Source organism: Heterodontus francisci, chromosome 17 (assembly GCF_036365525.1).
Source record: "Heterodontus francisci isolate sHetFra1 chromosome 17, sHetFra1.hap1, whole genome shotgun sequence".
NCBI lineage: Eukaryota > Metazoa > Chordata > Chondrichthyes > Heterodontiformes > Heterodontidae > Heterodontus > Heterodontus francisci.
The window spans coordinates 74,504,293-74,522,880 of record NC_090387.1 but is presented as its reverse complement, the minus strand read 5'-3'; the positions used below and the strand labels follow the sequence as shown (position 1 = coordinate 74,522,880).

At 42.4% G+C, this 18,588-nt stretch overlaps 1 protein-coding gene across 3 annotated transcripts in view; it reads right to left on the bottom strand.

Moving 5' to 3' along the window:
* Positions 1-12,172: 12,172 nt before the first annotated feature.
* The window catches only part of LOC137379064 (matrix metalloproteinase-15-like), a 163,435-nt gene continuing 157,019 nt past the window's right edge, over positions 12,173-18,588 (bottom strand). For 2 of the 3 annotated variants that reach the window (XM_068049687.1, XM_068049686.1), the window contains exon 10: positions 13,329-18,010. In XM_068049687.1, coding sequence (XP_067905788.1) covers positions 17,580-18,010 — 431 coding nt within the window. In that variant the 3' untranslated portion in view covers positions 13,329-17,579. Of the gene's footprint in view, positions 12,239-13,328; positions 18,011-18,588 lie in introns of those variants that run through there. The other variant, XR_010976731.1, reaches the window with a different exon arrangement.

The following is an 18,588-nucleotide window of genomic DNA, read 5'->3' as shown; positions in this document are numbered from 1 at the left end:
GAATGGCAGAGCAGGCTCGATGGGCTGAATTCCCTACTCCTGCTCTTATGTTCCTAAAAAGGTACCCAGTTGATAGGTATGATATGAAGTAGATTATTTAGTGGGAGATAGGGCTTTTCATTACCTTTTTCCTAGCAGTAAGGCCTGGAATGTGAAAGTCGGAGCCTTTGTGAATAACACAGTGCAAATATTGTCCCACTGCCACCCCACTCCCACAATAAATGCATACCTAAACATAGGAATGCATGTAGAAGCAGAGGAACATACTCTTTTTAAAATACTGCTAAATTTTAAAAGAATTTAGTGTCATAGTTGCAAGTCTCTACCAGTAGACTTGGTCCTATTAGTTTTCAGCTGACAGGCCCTCTCCTTGTATACAGCCACATAACTGGCACAAAGTAATTTAAGCTGAAGTAAATGCATTTGATTATGCTAGTAGATCTCCTGTGGCATTGCTCACATTATGTCAGAGGATACAGTAGAGTTATAACTCCACTCTGTGGCTGCGGCCTGCAACTACATTATCATTGGGACCTGTTTACATAGGAAATTCCCATTGTAACTGATGACATTGGCATTTTTAATGATAAATGTTGTTATGTAAAGCATAACCAAAAACCATGACTATGGAAATGCTGTCTATGGACAGGAAATGTGTACATGACCAAGATTTTTAATATAATAATTGATGTGATGTACACTAAGGGAAGAGGTACCTCCTCCAAAGGTATATGGAGCATGGAATATTTATTCCCAAGGCATGAACAACTCGATACAAGGGCAGGGAGGAACCTTGGATGAGATCAGAATGCTGCTTTATTCTTATTGCTAGAATGTTATATTACATGCTGTGCTTATCCATAACTGGACTCCTTTCAGATAAGGATTTTGGAATCCATTAAACCTTTAACTGAGTTCACAAACCCCACAATTGCTCAGATTGATAGCAATTGTTAACACATAGATGCAACCACCTACTGTAGGCCAAACAAAGGTTCTTAAATTTGCATGTCAGCTGGCTGAGTGAGATTTTAGGGACAGCATGAGTGCCACAGTGACTTTTTTTATTCTTTCATGGGATATGAGCATCGCTGGTAAGGTCAGCATTTGTTGCCCTTCCCTGATTGCCCTTGAGAAGGTGGTGGTGAGCCCACAGTGCTTTTGGGGGAGGGAGTTCCTGATTTTTGACTCAGCGACAGTGAAGGAACAGCAATATAGTTCCAGGTCAGGATGGTGTGTGGCTTGGAGGGGAACTTTCAGGTGGTGGTGTTCCTATGCATCTGCTGCCCTTGTCCTGCTAGGTGGTAGAGTTTTCAGGTTTGGAAGGTGCTGTCGAAGGAGGCTTGGTGAGTTGCTGCAGTACATATTGTAGATGAGACACACTGCCACCACTGTGCGCCTGTGGTGGAGGGATTTGTCCTGGATGATGCCAAGCTTCTTGAGTGTTGTGGGTGCTGCACTCATCCAGGCAAGTGGAGATATTCCATCATGCTCCTGACTTGCAGATGGTGGACAGGCTTTGGGGAGTCAGGAGATGAATTACTCGCTCTAACCTGCTTTTGTAATCAAACTATTTATATGACTAGTTCAGTTATGTTTCTAGTCAATGGTAACCCCCAAGATGTTGATAGTGGTGTATTGAGCGATGGTAATGTCATTGAACATCAAGGAGAGATGGTTAGATTCTCTCTTGTTGGAGATGGTCATTGCCTGGCACTTGTGTGGTGCGAATGTTACTTGCCACTTATCAGCCCAAGCCTGAATGTTGTCCAAGTCTTGCTGCATATGGGCACGGACTGTTTCAGTATCTGAAGAATTGTGAATGATACTGAACACTGTGCAATCATCAATGAACATCCCCACTTCTGACTGTTCACATACAAGTGTGGTCTAATCAAAGTTTGATGCAAGTTTGGCACAACTTCTTTATTTTTCAGTTGTATTGCTTTAGAAATAAACTTGGTGTGTTTTTGTTATGGCCTTATTGACTTTTGTCATAACTTGTAGCAATTTGTGTATTTGTACTCCCAGATTCCCCTGTTCCTCTACTCCATTTAGATTCTCAGTTCTGGTTACTACACTTTAAGAGGGATATAAAGGCCTTGGAAAGGGTGCAGAGAGATTTACCAGAAATGTAGCAGAGATGATCGACTTCTGGAGAGATTAGAGAAACTGGGATTGTCCTCCTTAGAGCAGACAAAGTTAAGGGGAGATTTAATAACAGTGTTCAAAATTACAAAGGGTTTTGATAGAGTGCATAGGGAGAAATTGTTTTCATTGGAGGATCTGTAAAGAGAAGATTTAAGGTAATGGACAAAAGAACTGAAGCAGAAGTGAGGGGAATTTTTATTATGCAGCAATAAAGAGCAAGGGTGTGGGACTAAGTGGTTAGCTGTTCCAAAGAGACGTAGGTCTGATTTATTGAATGGCCTCCTTCTGTGCTGTACGATTCTATAATATATAAATAATACCAGCACGAATAGATCCAATAAAACCAGGAGAAGCAGAGAAATGTTGACAACAGTGCCAAAACTGAAGCCCAAGAAGGGAGAAGGGAAATAAGCATTCTGAAAGAAAACCCTTAGGAATAAGGTAGTAACACTGACTGGTGACTCTTGTGGGAAATGATGGAAGCATGTCATATGACAAAGTGACATAAACCATAAGTAGGTGGTAGTCAGCAGATGTGCCAATGAGGACAATAGTAGAATGGGCAATGCCACAGTAAGTGCAAATACTGGGATAGCTATCAGTTGATGTACAGATCACGGAAAGAGGAGGCATTCAGAGCCTGAATAAAAGCATGAAACATAGCAAGATTCTTAAGAGGCAGCAGTCATGGTCTTAAGTAGCCTGGTGTAATAATGAAATGCATTCACAGCAGATGTACAGAGTAGAACTGATGTACAAATGAAACCTCAGCGAGAATTGAAGACAACTATGTAATATATTAGCGTATCAAATTATGTCTGAAGGCCTGAAGGAAACTAGATTGTACACGGCTTATTAAACATGTTATTTATGAAATTGATTGAATCACCTTTGGCCCAATGCCGCAAACTTGTCCTTGTAAATATTGAAGGTCATGGTGTGGCCCAGGGAAAATAAATTACTGTGATTTATTCAAGCCAATGAGAAGATTGCACAAATTCTTTTTTTAACTGAAAGTGTATGTCAGGCAGACAAAGACTTTTTTTTGAACTCATTCATGGGATGTGGGCGTCACTGGCTAGGACAGCATTTATTGCCCATCCCTAATTGCCCTTGAGAAGATGGTGACGAGCTGCCTTCTTGAACCGCTGCAGTCTATGTGGGGTAGGTACACCCACAGTGTTGCTAGGAAGGAAGTTCCAGGATTTTGACAGTGAAGGAAAGAAGCGCCATAATTCCAAGTCAGGATGGTGTGTGGCTTGGAATCGAATTTGCAGGTGGTGATGTTCCCATGCGTATACTGCCCTTGTCCTTCTAGGTGGTAGAGGTCGTGACTTTGGAAGGTGCTGTCTAAAGAGTCTTAGTGCATTGCTGCAGGAAACAGAGAATAGGCATAAATGGTTTTCTGGTTGGAAAGATGTAACGAGTGGTGTGCCACAGGGATCTGTGCTGGGGCCTCAACTTTTTACAATTTATATAAATGACTTGGATGAAGGGACCGAAGGTATGGTTGCTAAATTTGCTGATGACACAAAGATAGGTAGGAAAGTAACTTATGAAGAGGACATAAGGAGGCTACAAAGGGATATAGATAGGTTAAGTGAGTGGGCAAAGACCTGGCAAATGGAGTATAATGTGGGAAAGTGTGAAATTGTATACTTTGGCAGGAAGAATAAAAAAGAAGCATATTATCTAAATGGTGAGAGATTGCAGAGCTCTGAGATGCAGAGGGATCTGGGTGTCCTAGTGCATGAATTGCAAAAGGTTAGTATCATAGAAAAAAACAAAGAAAATAGGAGCAGGAGTAGGCTATTCGGTCCTTCGAGCCTGCTCCGGCATTCATTTTGATCATGGCTGATCATCCAACTCAGTAGCCTGTTCCCGCTTTCGCCCCATACCCTTTGATCCCTTTAGACCCAAGAGCTATATCTAACTCCTTCTTGAAAACATACAATGTAACTCCTTCTTGAAAACATACAATGTTTTGGCCTCAACTGCTTTCTGTGATAGCAAATTCCACAGGCTCACCACTCTCTGGGTGAAGAAATTTCTCCTCATTTCAGTTCTGAAAGGTTTACCCTGTGTCCTTAGACTATGACCCCTGATTCTGGACGCCCCCACCATCGGGAACATCCTTCTTGCATTTACCCTGTCAAGTCCTGTTAGAATTTTATAGGTTTCTATGAGATCCCCCCTTACTCTTCTGAACTCCAGTGAATATAATCCTAACCGAATCAATCTCTCCTCATACGTCAGTCCCGCAATCCCAGGAATCAGACTGGTAAACCTTCGCTGCACTCCCTCTATAGCAAGAACATCCTTCCTCAGATAAGGTGATCAAAACTGCACACAATATTCCAGGTGTGGCCTCATCAAGGCCCTGTATAATTGCAGCAAGACATCCCTGCTCCTGTACTCGAATCCTCTCGCTATGAAGGTCAACATACCATTTGCCTTTTTTACTGCCTGTTGCACCTGCATGCTCACCTTCAGCGGCTGGTGTACGAGAACACCCTGGTCTCACTGCATATTCCCCTCTCTCAGTTCATAGCTGTTCAGATAATAATTTGCCTTCCTGCTTTTGCTACCAAAGTGGATAACCTCACATTTATCCACATTATACTGCATCTGCCATGCATTAGCCCACTCACTCAACTTGTCCAAATCACCCTGAAGGCTCTCTGCATCCTCCTCACAACTCACCCTCCCACCCAATTTTATTTCATCTGCAAATTTGAAGATATTACATTTAGTTCTCTCATCTAAATCATTAATATATATTGTGAATAGCTGGGGTCTAGCATCGATCCCTGCGGTACCGCACTCGTCACTGCCTGCCATTCGGAAAAAGACCCATTTATCCCTACTCTTTGTTTCCTGTCCGCCAACCAATTTTCTATCCATCGCAATGCACTACCCCTTTTGCATGCTAATCTCTTATGTGGGACTTTGTCGAAAGCCTTCTGAAAGTCCAAATAAACCACATCCACTGGCTCCCCCTCATCAACTCTACTCGTTACATTCTCGAAGAATTCTCGTAGATTTGTCAAGCGTCATTTCCCTTTCGTAAATCCATGCTGACTCTGCCCGATTCTACCACTGTTCTCCAAGTGCTCTGCTATAAAATCTTTGATAATGGACTCGAAAATTTTCCCCACAACTGACGTCAGGTTGACTGGTCTATAATTCCCTGCTTTCTCTCTACCTCCCTTTTTAAATAGTAGGGTGACATTAGCTACCCTCCAATCTGAAGGAACTGTTCCAGAGTCTATAGAATCTTGGAAGATGACCACCAATGCATCCACTATTTCTAGGGTCACTTCCTTAAGTACTCTGGGATGCATACCATCAGGCCCTGGGGATTTATTGGCCTTCAATCCCATCAATTTCCCCAACACCATTTCTCTACTAATTCTTTCAGTTCCTCTCTCTCACTAAGCCCTGTGTTCCCCAACATTTCTGGTATGATATTTGTGTCCTCCTTTGTGAAGACTGAACCAAAGTATGCATTTAGTTGGTCAGCCATTTCTTTATTCAGTATGCAGGTACAGCACGTAATTAGGAAAGCTAATAGAATGTTATCGTTTATCACGAGGGGAATTGAATACAAAAGTAGGGAGGTTATGCTTCAGCCATCCAAGGCATTGGTGAGACCACATCTGGAGTACTGTGTACAGTACTGGTCTCCTCATTTAAGGAAGGATGTAAATGTGTTGGAGGCAGTACAGAGAAGGTTTACTAGACTACTACGTGGAATGGGTGGCCTGTCTTACAAGGAAAGACTGGACAGGCTAGGCTTGTATCCGCTAGAATTTAGAAGAGTAAGAGGCGACCTGATTGAAACATATAAGATCCTGATGGGTCTTGACAGGGTGGATGTGGAAAGGATGTTTCCTCTTGTGGGAGAATCTCAAACTAGGGGTCACTGTTTAAAAATAAGGGGTCACCCATTTAAGAGATGAGGAGAAATCTTTTCTCAGAGGGTTGTGAGTCTTTGGAATTCTCTTCCTCAAAAGGCAGTGGAAGCAGAGTCTTTTAATATTTTTAAGGCAGAGGTAGATAGATTCTTGATAATCAAGGGGCTGGAAGGTTATTGGGGGTAGGTAGAAATGTGGAGTTCAGCCATGGACCTATTGAGTGGCGGAGCAGGCTCGAGGGGTCGAGTGGCCTACTCCTGCTCCTAATTCATATGTTTGTATCTTGTATATGGTACTTACTGCTGTTACGGTGCGTCGGTGGTGGAGGGATTGAATGTTTGTAGATGGGGTGCCAATCAAGCGGGCTGCTTTGTCCTGGATGGTGTCGAGCTTCTTGAGTGCTGTTGGAGCTGCACCCATCCAGGCAAGTGGAGAGTATTCCATCACACTCCTGACTTGTGCCTTGTGGATGGTGGACAGGCTTTGGGGAGTCAGGAGGTGAGTTACTCGCTGCAGAATTCCTAGCCTCTGACCTGCTCTTGTAGCCATGGTATAGACAGTAAAGTCCAAGGTAAAAGAATGCTGGATTGAGGAAGGGAAACTAAGTCATTTGCCCTAATAGGATAGCCTCCGGAAATCCAGACCAGGTAAAATTGTTTTACTAGTGAAATACATTATCAGCAATAGGTCTCTAAAATGGTGTTGAAGTTTGCATTGATGGTCATAACTCTTCATGTTTGACGAACAGCTGCATTTAAGAGTGATTAGCCCTGAAATTCCCCAAGGTTTCTCCCAATCTTCCAGCAGAAGCCCCAGATAAATGGCCATTTTCAGTCATTTATGTCTTAGCTCTGGTTATTCTCTTGGTCTCCTAGCAAAGTTATGGCAGGAACCTGGGAGACACCCTGCAGAATCTCAGAACACTTTTATCCAGACAAAGGTAGAGTGTTAGGCCCAGGTTAAACATTAAATCAAGCATGGCTGAGTCCCAAGGCTTGATAGGAGGTCAAACGGGTAACACAATTCCTGAGGTAACTTAGTAGTCCCATGTGGGGAAGTGAAGGTTACTAGGAGGATTGCAGCAAGTCAACTCTATGAGCTGAGGCTTGATAAGCACCAGTCAGAATTTAAGTAGCAGCATGGCTGTATAAAGCAAGGCCGTAACCAATGTGGTAAAGGATCATGACAGCCCAAGAAAGGATTAGGTAAACAGGCAACAAATCAAAGGGGGATCTGATACTCAAAGAATAAATGACAGCACAGATAAATTCATTTAGGCCCGATCTGAAGGGCAACCAAGAGTGAAGAACACTGCAGCTAATACATCTAATGATTGTAATTGCAACTTCTGTGGTGCATTGCCTTCTGACAGTGACATGTTTATTTGCTGTGTTCAACCTGTACAATGATGAAGGACAAAACTGAGCTATAAAAATGAAATTATGTATGTAGTGCTCTCACTGTTCCTTTGTTCATATAATTCAAAGTCAAATGGACCCAGAGGTGAAGGCGAATTATCATGGAGCTCTACCAAGAAATTAAGACTCCAGAATAAATTATCTGAAAAGAAACTGAAGAGTGAGTCATAAATCATCCTGTTATAGTAAATGTACTACAACTTGTAAAAATCAAATAAGCATCTATGTTTTGAAAATAATCATTAACTAATAATCGAAGCTCGCTGTTTGCCTTCTTTCTTAGATGATGCTGCTGTCAATAATGTTTTACTGTCCAAACCTACCTTCCCATACACCCCTGTAGTGACGTGGTGGGCCATCAACGGGCTGGATTTTGTTCCCAGCCTGGCATAGGGTTCCATGGCGGGGGCTGCTGAGGAATTGGAGCGACAGTGGCCGCCACTGGACCCGACGCCGGGATATCCGGACCCAATCTTCCCAGGGGCAGGATAGGCCTACGTTAGCCTTCCCACCCAAAGGCCAATTAAGGCCTTTAAGTGACCTACCGACGGCCAAATAAGGGCCTCTTCCCACCGCCGCTGGGATCTTACCAATGGTGGGGGGGTTTCTGCTGCGCGGGGAGGACACCTTGGAAAACAAAATGCCATCCCTGCGGGCTTGAGGGGGTCCCTCCTTCATGGGCAATTTGTGGCCCATGGAAGACCTCCTCCTGGGAACCACTGTGCCACCCCGGGACCCCCCTCCCTTGGACCGAACACAAACCCTCCCACCGTGCCCCCGTCGCCGGGGTCTTCCAAACTGGCCCCGGCAAACCCGTCTCACCTACCTTGGGTCCAGGGTTCCAATGCTGGGCCTAAATCCGAGGCCCCTGCAATACTGGCAGAGGCCACTGCTCCCAGTGCTGCTGCCGATACTGTCGAGCTGCCAGCCGTGTGGTTGGCTGGCAGCTCTTGGGGGCGGAATCCCCATCCCTATTAAGTGTATAAAGGGACGGGGATCCCGCCTCCTTCAACTTTGATGGCCAAAGATCAGAGGATCGCTCTGGAGGCCTGAAAAAGTGCAGAGGCAGGGATCCCCCTGACTTTTTGGCCCAGTGCCAGGACCCCTGCCTCCTGCACAAAATCCAGCCCAACATCTGTAATTCACTGATCTGCTGTCTCTTTAAACTTCAGTAGGTGGGGGTGGAGAGCCTGTTACCTTCATTATTTTTCAATGTCCAGAGAATGCTGCAGGGAACTCTGTGAATTGATAATTCTTGCTTCACTGATTTAAATATTAAAAATATAACTGGGATCTCAGTCTTAGTTCCTGGCTCTAATGGAGAGGAAATACAATAGCAAATGCTTCCTAGGGTAATATATGTTAACAAGCACGTCCCCATTCAGTTGTTCGGTCCTCCCTCCCCCGCTTCAAGTGCTCAAGATAGGTAATACATCTAGGAAGTTAAGATGCTTCCTGATCCAGCCCCTCTCCATATAAGTTGTCTCCTTGGCCACAGCTCAGCAAGCCTGTGTTCAATCTGATTGTTTTTCCATCATGTGTTAGGACATCACTGATTTGTGCATTGCTCTGATTCCATAAAATTGCATTCTGCTCTTCATAAATAACCCCTTACATACACATATATGCATATATGATCAACAGTAAAGTCGAAACAGAATTTAAGAAGTAAGAAATGATAACAGAATATGATGGAAAATCCGGCAGCAGCTATAAAGAGAAAAACTATATTAACATTTCGAATGTGGACTCTTTACCTACCAGTTGAGAGTCCACACATGAAACATTAACCTGTGTTTTTACAGATGCTAATATAGCTCCTGTATAGTTCTAACACTTCCTGTTTTATTTCAGATACCCAGCATTTGTAGTTTCTTTTTAAGGGTTTTTTTTTGTTGTACAATAAGATAGAGAACACCTGTTCCACGCACCCTCCCCACTCCACCGACCCACCTCACCTAATAATAACACTGCACACACACACACAAGCTCAATTTGACCATGTCACTCTCTTATCAGCTTCGTAGTCTTGTGGTATCAATCTTTCATGCCCCTCTCCAATGTGGCCTGGTTAGCCTCTCACTAGGTAGTTCACTTGAGCAAGCACCATGTAAGTGCTTTCAAGTAATGCATTCCTATGGATATGGTTCAGGGGAGTGAGTGGAAGCTGAGCTCCACCAAGTTATTTAATAAAGCTCTGAAATTTTCAGGACTATCAGTAATCTTCCACCATAACTTCAATATGAGACCAACGGAAACCACAGAGTAAACGACCGAAAACATTTTCAAATAAAACTTTAGGTAGGCAGAAATAGGACATCTACATTTCTATGAGAGGCGATCCATACCAATCCCAGTTTCCCAGGCACTAGTTGTTACATGTGTCTATTAGTAAGGTGCATCAGAAATTATGTTACAAACCTAGTAATCCAGAGGCCTTGATCAATACTCCAAAGAATGTGGGTGCAAATTCCACCATGGCTATTTCAGAATTTGAATTCAGTTTAAAAAACTGTTGAAATATTTTTAAAAAGCAGCTATCAGTAAAAGAGACTGTAAAGGTGTCAGAATGTAATTAAAACCCGCATAGTTCACTACGTCCTTTAGGGAAGGAAATCTCCCATCATTATCCGGTCTGTCCGAGATGTGATTCCTGTCCTACACCAAAGTAGTTGAATTCTGCTATCAGCGATTCAAAAAGGAGGCCCATCACCACTTTCTCAGGGCAACTAGGTATGGACAATAAATGACAGTGTTGGTAGCAATGCTCACATCCTAATAATTATAATGATAAACAAAAACCCAGCATGTCTTTCAAATATTAAATGCAAACAAAACTTGCAAACACTTGTCAGGTACCCAGGGGTTGCTCCTGGAGTCAAGCTATAATGGAGAAGCTAGTCAGCTGTGAAATGCAATAGAAGTCCACCTAATTGCTTGAGTTTGATAAAAGGTCATTGACCAGAAACAGGCTTCAGGACCCCAACGTCAGGGTCAAAGGGGGCCATGACTCTGCACTGTGGAAAACAGTCACCCGGCATTGATTTTTCCCAAATTGGCCAATTAGTGGCCAGATGCATCCTCACTGTCCAATCAAGGATGGGCAGGATCTCGAAGCTGGAGGGCCCATAGGAGGCCTTCCAGATCTGAAGAAGCAGCAGACTGCCTTTTCAGATTAAGAGAAAGGGCACCTCATGATGGAGGCGCCCCCTCTCTAACTTTTTACAATGTTAAATAAAAAATAAATTCAGCTATCGGGCCACGATTGTGGAAGGGATCCCCTCCACAGGCCGGCCTGTGGGCTGCAGCTGCGGCCAGGCAGGCGGGGGGCAACCTCAAAGCATGCCTGGAGCATTGGCCCCCCAGTCTGCCAATGCAAGGCTGCTTCCAGACAGCTGGCCGAGGGCCTGATGCCTCCTGGAGCCCAGAGACCTCTGACAATAGGCCTTAATTGGCCTTTAAATACCATCAATTGGCTATCCACCGCTTGCGAACAGGTAGCACGGCTGCCTCCCAATTCCGCCTCTGTGCTTGCCCCCATCGGGGGCTAAAAATCCTGCCATTAAATCTGTTCCTCTCTCCACACATGGGGCTGGATTTTACCAATCCCTCGGTGTTGTGATCCGTGGTGGGGTGTGTGGGGGGGGGGCCTGTAGATTCGTCCCGATGAGGCCCGCCATGAACCTCGACGCCAGCAGGGCCCAGACTGATCCTCCCAGCAGCAGCAAGGCTCCGTGATGGCCCCACATCACTGGGCTCCTGACCTGCAATTAAATATGTAAATTAATGAAATAAATAAATTAATATACCCTCGGCTGGAATCTTACTGGCCTGTCGCTTTGGTAATTGTTTGAATTATCTGCTGTCCCACACGCTGTCTATCTAAAATTCATTAACATGATTGCCTACTCATTGGGAAAGTACCTCATTGATTATATATGCTGCCTTGGAATCGTAGAACAAGAGTTCTCAACTGAGCCTGTGGTCTCCTTGGGATTCGCGAGAAGGTTTCAAGGAGTTAGTCAAAAATAACCAATAGAAACTCTTGATTCATCTATTGTCTCAATCTATCAACCTCCTGACTAATAATCTTTGCCTAACTCACACTTCTAGGTTAGGTGTGTCCAATCTGGTTGTTTGGCTTATTCGTCACTTTGGACAGGCAATGCAAAGCAATCTGTGCAGCAATTACAGGTGGGGTTGATGGGGGTCAAGGGATGTTGTGCTTCAGACATGGTGGGGCAGGGTGATCCAGTGCAGTGAGCAATACGTCAGGACTGAGCCAACAGGAGTACATTGAGTTTATCACCAGCAACATCAAAAAGATGGCGGATTTCCTGAATTTATTCGGTAAGAAGCAGCAGCCAGTGAATAATAAGTAACCAGCATTAACAATAGATTCACAAAAAGAGAGCTTCCTCTTTACACCCACTCACTCTGGTGGGTGCCAGTAGTGCTCGGGTTTAAAGCCTGCTTCAGGTCATATCCTGTGTTAGTATGACTTGATGGTAGTGAAAAAATAAAATTGCACCTAATTTCCAGCTATCAATTAAAGGGTGTGGGGTTAATATACGATTGGTTTTATATCATCTGTGTAATAAATATACTTAATAATTGTGTGCGAGGTCCTTCAGCCTGTTGACAGGACACAAAAGTTCATTATTCACTTCTTACCTTTAGTTTCTAACTTCGCTTAATGCAGCACTCCCGCAGTGCTACACTGGAGATTATGTGATCAATCTTCTAGTCACACTAAGTAAGTAAAACAAAAATAATAATATATTTGTATGTTTCATTGTGTAACTAATTTTTACATAAAAAAAGTACTTGTGTTATGTTACAGGTGACCCGTGGATTTTTTAAAACATAGGAGGGGGCCTCAGTAATAAAAACGTTGAGATCCCCTGTCCTAGAAGAATGATATGGTAGGTGTAGACCTCCCTGTACTTTCAGTGTCCTGTCCATTGAATTTTCCTATTACAGTGGTGGGAGAGTCTCCATTGAGCTGATGTACACATGTGACAGTTATCAAAAACTCAATTGAAAGATCCTGGCAAGAGTAGAGTGTTTTTGAACTTAGTATTTTTGGGACAGTTTAACATATAGTGAAAGCCAAGCATTGTAATACTATTTATTTACTATCTTGCCTTACTTCTGAGATGTTATATTTCTTGTGCTAGTTTTAGCCTGAACAATATGGTGTGAGTATGGTATTTTCTGCCTTTCAGAGCAGGTGGGAGAGTAATATGGGCTATTCATGTGAGTCTCAAGTGTTTAACACCTTGGTAAAAAGTTAAAGTTTGTCCTAGGGCATGCTATCCTATGACAGGCATAAGATTTTAAATTTCAGATCAGAGGGCACACATTCCTGCTTTTGGATACTGTTTTTTTTTTGCTGTGAACCACAATTGTAATATATTGTCCAATTCACATTTCATTATAGATAAGAATGATTTCTCATCCTGGTGTCGCGAATGTGCAGACACATGTTGTGTCAATGTGCATCCTCACAAAGCATGAAAGAAGCCACTGACCAGTCACTGCAGAAGCAGGGAGTTTCATTTGTGGTATTTAATCGTAATACACGTCCAGCATGAACCAATTTAGAAAAAAAAAACATCAGAAACTCTAAATACATGAAAAAAGTTATTTTAAAAATAAAACCAAACTGCATGATTTCTAGGAACATTGAGTGACAGTGATTATCGCAGCTTAGCAATGCTTGGATACCATTACTGTGGTGGGTGATTTAGATAAAAGGTGCAGAAACTGGTATCAGACAGCAAAAGAGTTCAGTAGTGATGCTCCCAGATTTAATTATTTATTATTATTTTGTAAATACCCACAATACAAATCTAACAAATGCGATCACCTGGCTGTTCTATGCACAATATAAACAGTTAGCTGCCCAGATCACATTGTAATACCCTAGTGATGTCACTGTTGGATACCTTCCTATTACTACAAATTAGCACCAAATTCAAAAGGTACCTTGAAATCACTGCATCCTCATGACTGATGACAGTGCTATGCTACAGTAAAATAATTCTAATTGAGCATCACAGAATTGTGATTCTGAAAGTTTTGAATTTTGGGACAATTTCTGCACCCCATAACAGTTAGGTTAGAAAGTAGAGCACCACTAAGAAAGGCTGTTAGATGCTCCCAGTTTTGATAAATGCTTAATATAAAGACACATGCAGTGTGAGATATGGGCCCAGTATCCTCTCCAAGTGTCTGGTGGGGATTTCTGATCAGAATTGATCCCCATTCTGTTTTGGATCAGACAATCCAGTTTTCCAGTGGACTGTCTGGGCAATTCTAAAATGTAAACTGGACATGAAAAGCTGTTGCTCAAATTTAAGCTCGTCTTTTTATCTTATTTTGTGAAACTGTAGTAATTTGAGGGCTATCATGGCAATCCAGCCATCATCCAGAAGATAATGAAGCTCATTTTGATCTTCCTACACCCTACAGAGGTGCAACATGTGACTGGCTGCCCCAGAATTGAAATGTGTGAACTTTTATGGAATTACAAAGGGACTACAGATGAGGAAGGCCATTGGCTAGATCTAACTCATCCATCTACAGTCCCAATCACAGCTTTCGACTGTCTCGTAATAATTCCAAAGTTTTGCCTACCTTGCCTGGAAGTCCATTCCACGTATCGATTACTCTAAAGAACTTCCAGACATTACTCCTAAATTTACCTTTCACCAGATTGAACCTGTGTTTCCTTTTCCTGTTGTCAAATTAACTTGGTGAGGTTCCAAAGTTTTTTTTACTGCTTATCATTTTATATTCTCTATAAACTCACCATTCAGTCATCTCCTGTCAAGGCTGAAGAAGTCAAGTTTCTTGAGGCTTTCCTTATAACTCCGTTCTCTGGCAATAAGTGTCAGCCTTATGGCTCTTTGCTGCACCATCTGTGGGATTTGAATATCTCTTTGAGCAACACTGGAGTCTGACCAGTGTGCTGTATGGTTTAAACATGAATTTTTTCTGACTTATACTCTACCATCTGGACTATAGCTCAGCCTTCCATTTGCTTTACAATGACTGAACTTGTCCACAAACAACCATAGGTCCCTTCCAATTTCACCCTTAGGTATTTCAATATTATTCATTGTATATCACCCATATTTCCTTTCGATATTCAATGCTTTACACTTTATTCATGGTGTATCACCCATTTTCCCTTCCGATGTGCAATACTTTACACTAATCTGCATACAGTTTCATCTACCAATGTCTTGGCCACTCATAGATTTTACCTAGCTCATTTTGAAGTTTCTTGGCTGCCTCACTAGACTTGATTGCATCACCTGATTTAGCATTTTTGCAAATTTGATGAATTAGCATTTAAATTTTGAAAAACGATGCTGTGGTGTACTTGAAACAGAAGGGATTCCAATACAGAAAATATTGACTATACCACACAGTAATTGTTTCCTCCACCCCGGTACCGAACATCAATCCCCTAACAAGTACCCACTGCTTCCTAACCATCAGCAATTTCTTAACCATTTCCAGGATTTACATCGAATTTTCACCAGTTTGTTGTAGTCTCTTGTACAGCACTTTGTCAAAGGTTTTCTGGAACTCTGGGCGCACAACTACTATCATTTACATTTCTATAATACTCCTCATGTACGAGAAAATGTCCCAAAGCACCTGACATTGAAAAGAAAAATGATGAATAGGAAGAAGAAGGAAAAACAACAAGCATTTGGGGTAAAAATAGCATGGTCAAAGAGACAGATGTTAGAAACTTTTGGAAGGCAAGAAGGGAGGTGGTAAGAAAACAGGGAGAGACTGTAGCAGCTGAAAGTGTGGCCACCAATGATGTACGAGAAGGCACAGGGAACAAGGAGAAGCCCAAAGGGGGGTGAAGAGTGTGCTTGGGGATGAATTTATGGAGGAAATGTGGGAGAAGGCTATGGATTAGAATCTTGAAGTCAATTTCCTTGGGGCTTTGAAAGCCAATTAGAAAAGACTGGAATGATAAGAATGTAGAATTCTTGTATGGGTGATAGGGTTGAGTTCTGAGTGAGTTGTGGCTTTGTACAAGTTGGAAGCAAGAAGGCTGGCTAGGAGAGAATTACAGGTGATAAAGTTAGGGATTAAATATTGAGTATGAGGCAGGAGAGGTGGGGGAGAGGTTGGCAATGGTGCAAATGTGGAGGTGGCCTTAGTAATGGAACAGAAGGGGGAGAAGTTGTTCAAATGGAGGTTGAGGAATACACCAACATTCTACACAGGCTGATTTAGACTGAAGTGCATCTAGAGAGGCCAATGGTGCCACAATACTGGCTGCTGCTGAAAAGGAAGTTTTCAGGAAAAGAAATGCAGGAAATTTTGGATTATCCAACTCTTAATGTTGGACAGGCAGTTGGAAAGTTTATCAATTGCTTTTGGAGGAGACAAAGAAGTAGAGTTTAATTTTGTTGATATACATGTAAAACATGACCCCTATACTTATGCATAATATCATTGAGGGGAATGTGAATAAATAATGAAGATACAACACATCATAAGATTTCCTGCAGTTCATAAAAAGTTCAAGGTGGAGGCTAATCTTTGCTGTATTTTGTGGCAACCTTGATGACCTCTTTGTGTTAAAAGAAAGGCTGCAAATGAGAATTCTATCAAAGTCAAGTTTTGAACTTGGCAAAAAATGACAACCCTATTTTTGATGCATCCACTGTAAGTTTTTATATACAATATTCTTTTTAAGTCAGAACCATCAGACAACAGAATATCACCATGAGAAATCCTTCTATTAATTGATTATTTCCATTCAGTTAGATTTCTGCCTCCAATATGGAGACAGGCCTATGATGTTAACAGAGCCAAAGTGCCAACAAGGACATCTCCACTATTTATATATAATATATTCTTCTGATGAAAAAGCAATCAGAATGTAAATTATCCACAAAGGGAATCCTTCCTTTAAGAATTACCTCGATCCAGTTAGAACTCTGCCTGTAGCATGATGAGAGATCTGTAATCAGCAGGCTTTGGTCTTCAGCCTGGAGAGACAAATCTGCAATCAGCAGGAATGAGCCTTCAGCTTGCAGTCCAGAGTTTGACTACAATCAAGGAGACCCTGCTTTCAGCCTGAGAAGGTAAGCCAGGACTTCTGGTAAACTATTGTTGTGATGCTTTATGGCAGCAACAACCCAAACTGTAGGAAAGGCACGAGTGCTTTAAGAAAGAAATCAACAAAGTTCTTTGGTCCTATACTAAAATCTGGTGAAATGGAATGATTTCCTTTTAGTAGAACAGGTTTAACCACAACAAAATCATAATGTTGATAAGAACATCTCACAGAGTCAACTAACTCTGAGTTATAGGAGAGCAAATGACAATCTCCCCGTGTTTATAATAAGTTATAGTAATTATCTTTCAGTGATACAATAGAATAGCAGCTATCTCCCAATGATACAGTGATTTTATTACAGTTTTCTAGGTATAATTAGTGTAACTGCAATAATCCTAATGTATAGAGAAACAAGGATTTTTTTATGGCTGCTCAATAACTGTCCAATTTTTCTATGACTTATTGTAGCTGTCAGCATTTGTTCAGGCACCATCACATGATGGTCCTAGCCATTCAGAAAATCTTCAATTCAGAAGTGGAAATTATTCAGTGGACTAAAGGCAGCGGGGTTGAATAGAAATTATTTATGAATTAATCCTCATGAATGATGTGCTCAAACAACATTAATGATTTCAAGTGTTTTGTCCATTGTGGTTCATCATCTGTAGTCAATAAAACTCCTTTTGAAAGCCCAGTAGGAATCATTTCTCAGGCCAGGCTTCATTTTTGTACCATCTCACTCAACACAGTTAAAGGGAGGGAGGTAAAGAAGCATGGAGGCATTCCTTGGAACCACATCACAAATTCTTTCAGCCCGATTACACAGGGACCAACTCAAAATACCCCAAATTCTCTATGTTTTTATGTTCAATGGCTCACTTAACATCATTGAGCAGGACCGTATAAAATAAAACAAATAAAATTGAGAAGCAGTGTCACCTGGACTCTGACCCAATGGTGAGCCATCTAGTAACAGCATCAATGTGAACGTCAAACCCATTCCTGCATGGAGCGTTTACAGTACAGCAGGAGCCTTGGTGTTCCTTTTTTCTGCAGTTGGAGGATGGCATAGATCAATCCCAGAATGCAGAGCAGTAAAATTAGTGGGACTATGACAATCACTATATTCATGGTTCTAGTATAGTCATCCACAGGGATGTTAATATGGATATCCACTTCTTCTTCCCTCTCTTTTTCCTTCTCTTCCTTTGTCCCATCTTCATCATTTTCATCATCAATATCATTAGCCTCATCAAAATCATCAATATCCAAATTAGGCTCCTTCTCATCAAAATCAGGTTCAACATTCAGATGGCATCCCATCCAGTCGCGGAGGATGGATTTTGGATAACCAGGCTCTGTTCTCAGCAACTGGTTGTTAAACTTCCAGTATTTGATACCTTTGTAAAAATGTGTGTAAGCTGCCAATCAAAATAAAAATCGGTTTAGAGAGGGCATCTCAACAGATTTGAAAGTTAGACAACAGTAGTCAGAAATGCTGTATAATTATTTCATTCAGCATTTTTATCAGACAGAGTTATTTTGTACATTGATCACTACACATTGTTCACAATTTAGATCTCGGGTCAAAAGCACAGAGTGGAATTTTCAGTCAGCTGTGGGGTCAGGATCAGAAGCTGGCAGGCCCACAATCTCACACCGCCGACCATTGTACCAGTTTGGTGCCACAATCCCAATCCCGAACCATTTTTAGAGAGGTTGGGTTGGGGTCAGAATGGCTACCCATTCGCAAGTGGCAGGTAGCCAACTAAGGGAAATTAAGGGGCCTATTAAGGTCCTTTCCACGCGGGATTTGCACATCAGGCCGAAACACAGCCGTGTCAAGGCAGCCTCAGGGCGGGTGGGAGTCGGGTCCGTGATTAATCCTGTGATGAACCCCCCCCCCCCACCTGCACCTGTCATGACCGTCACACCTGTCATGGCCGCCGGGCCACAGCTGTGGCCACTGGCTGTCCCATGGAGGGGTTGCTCCTCCACG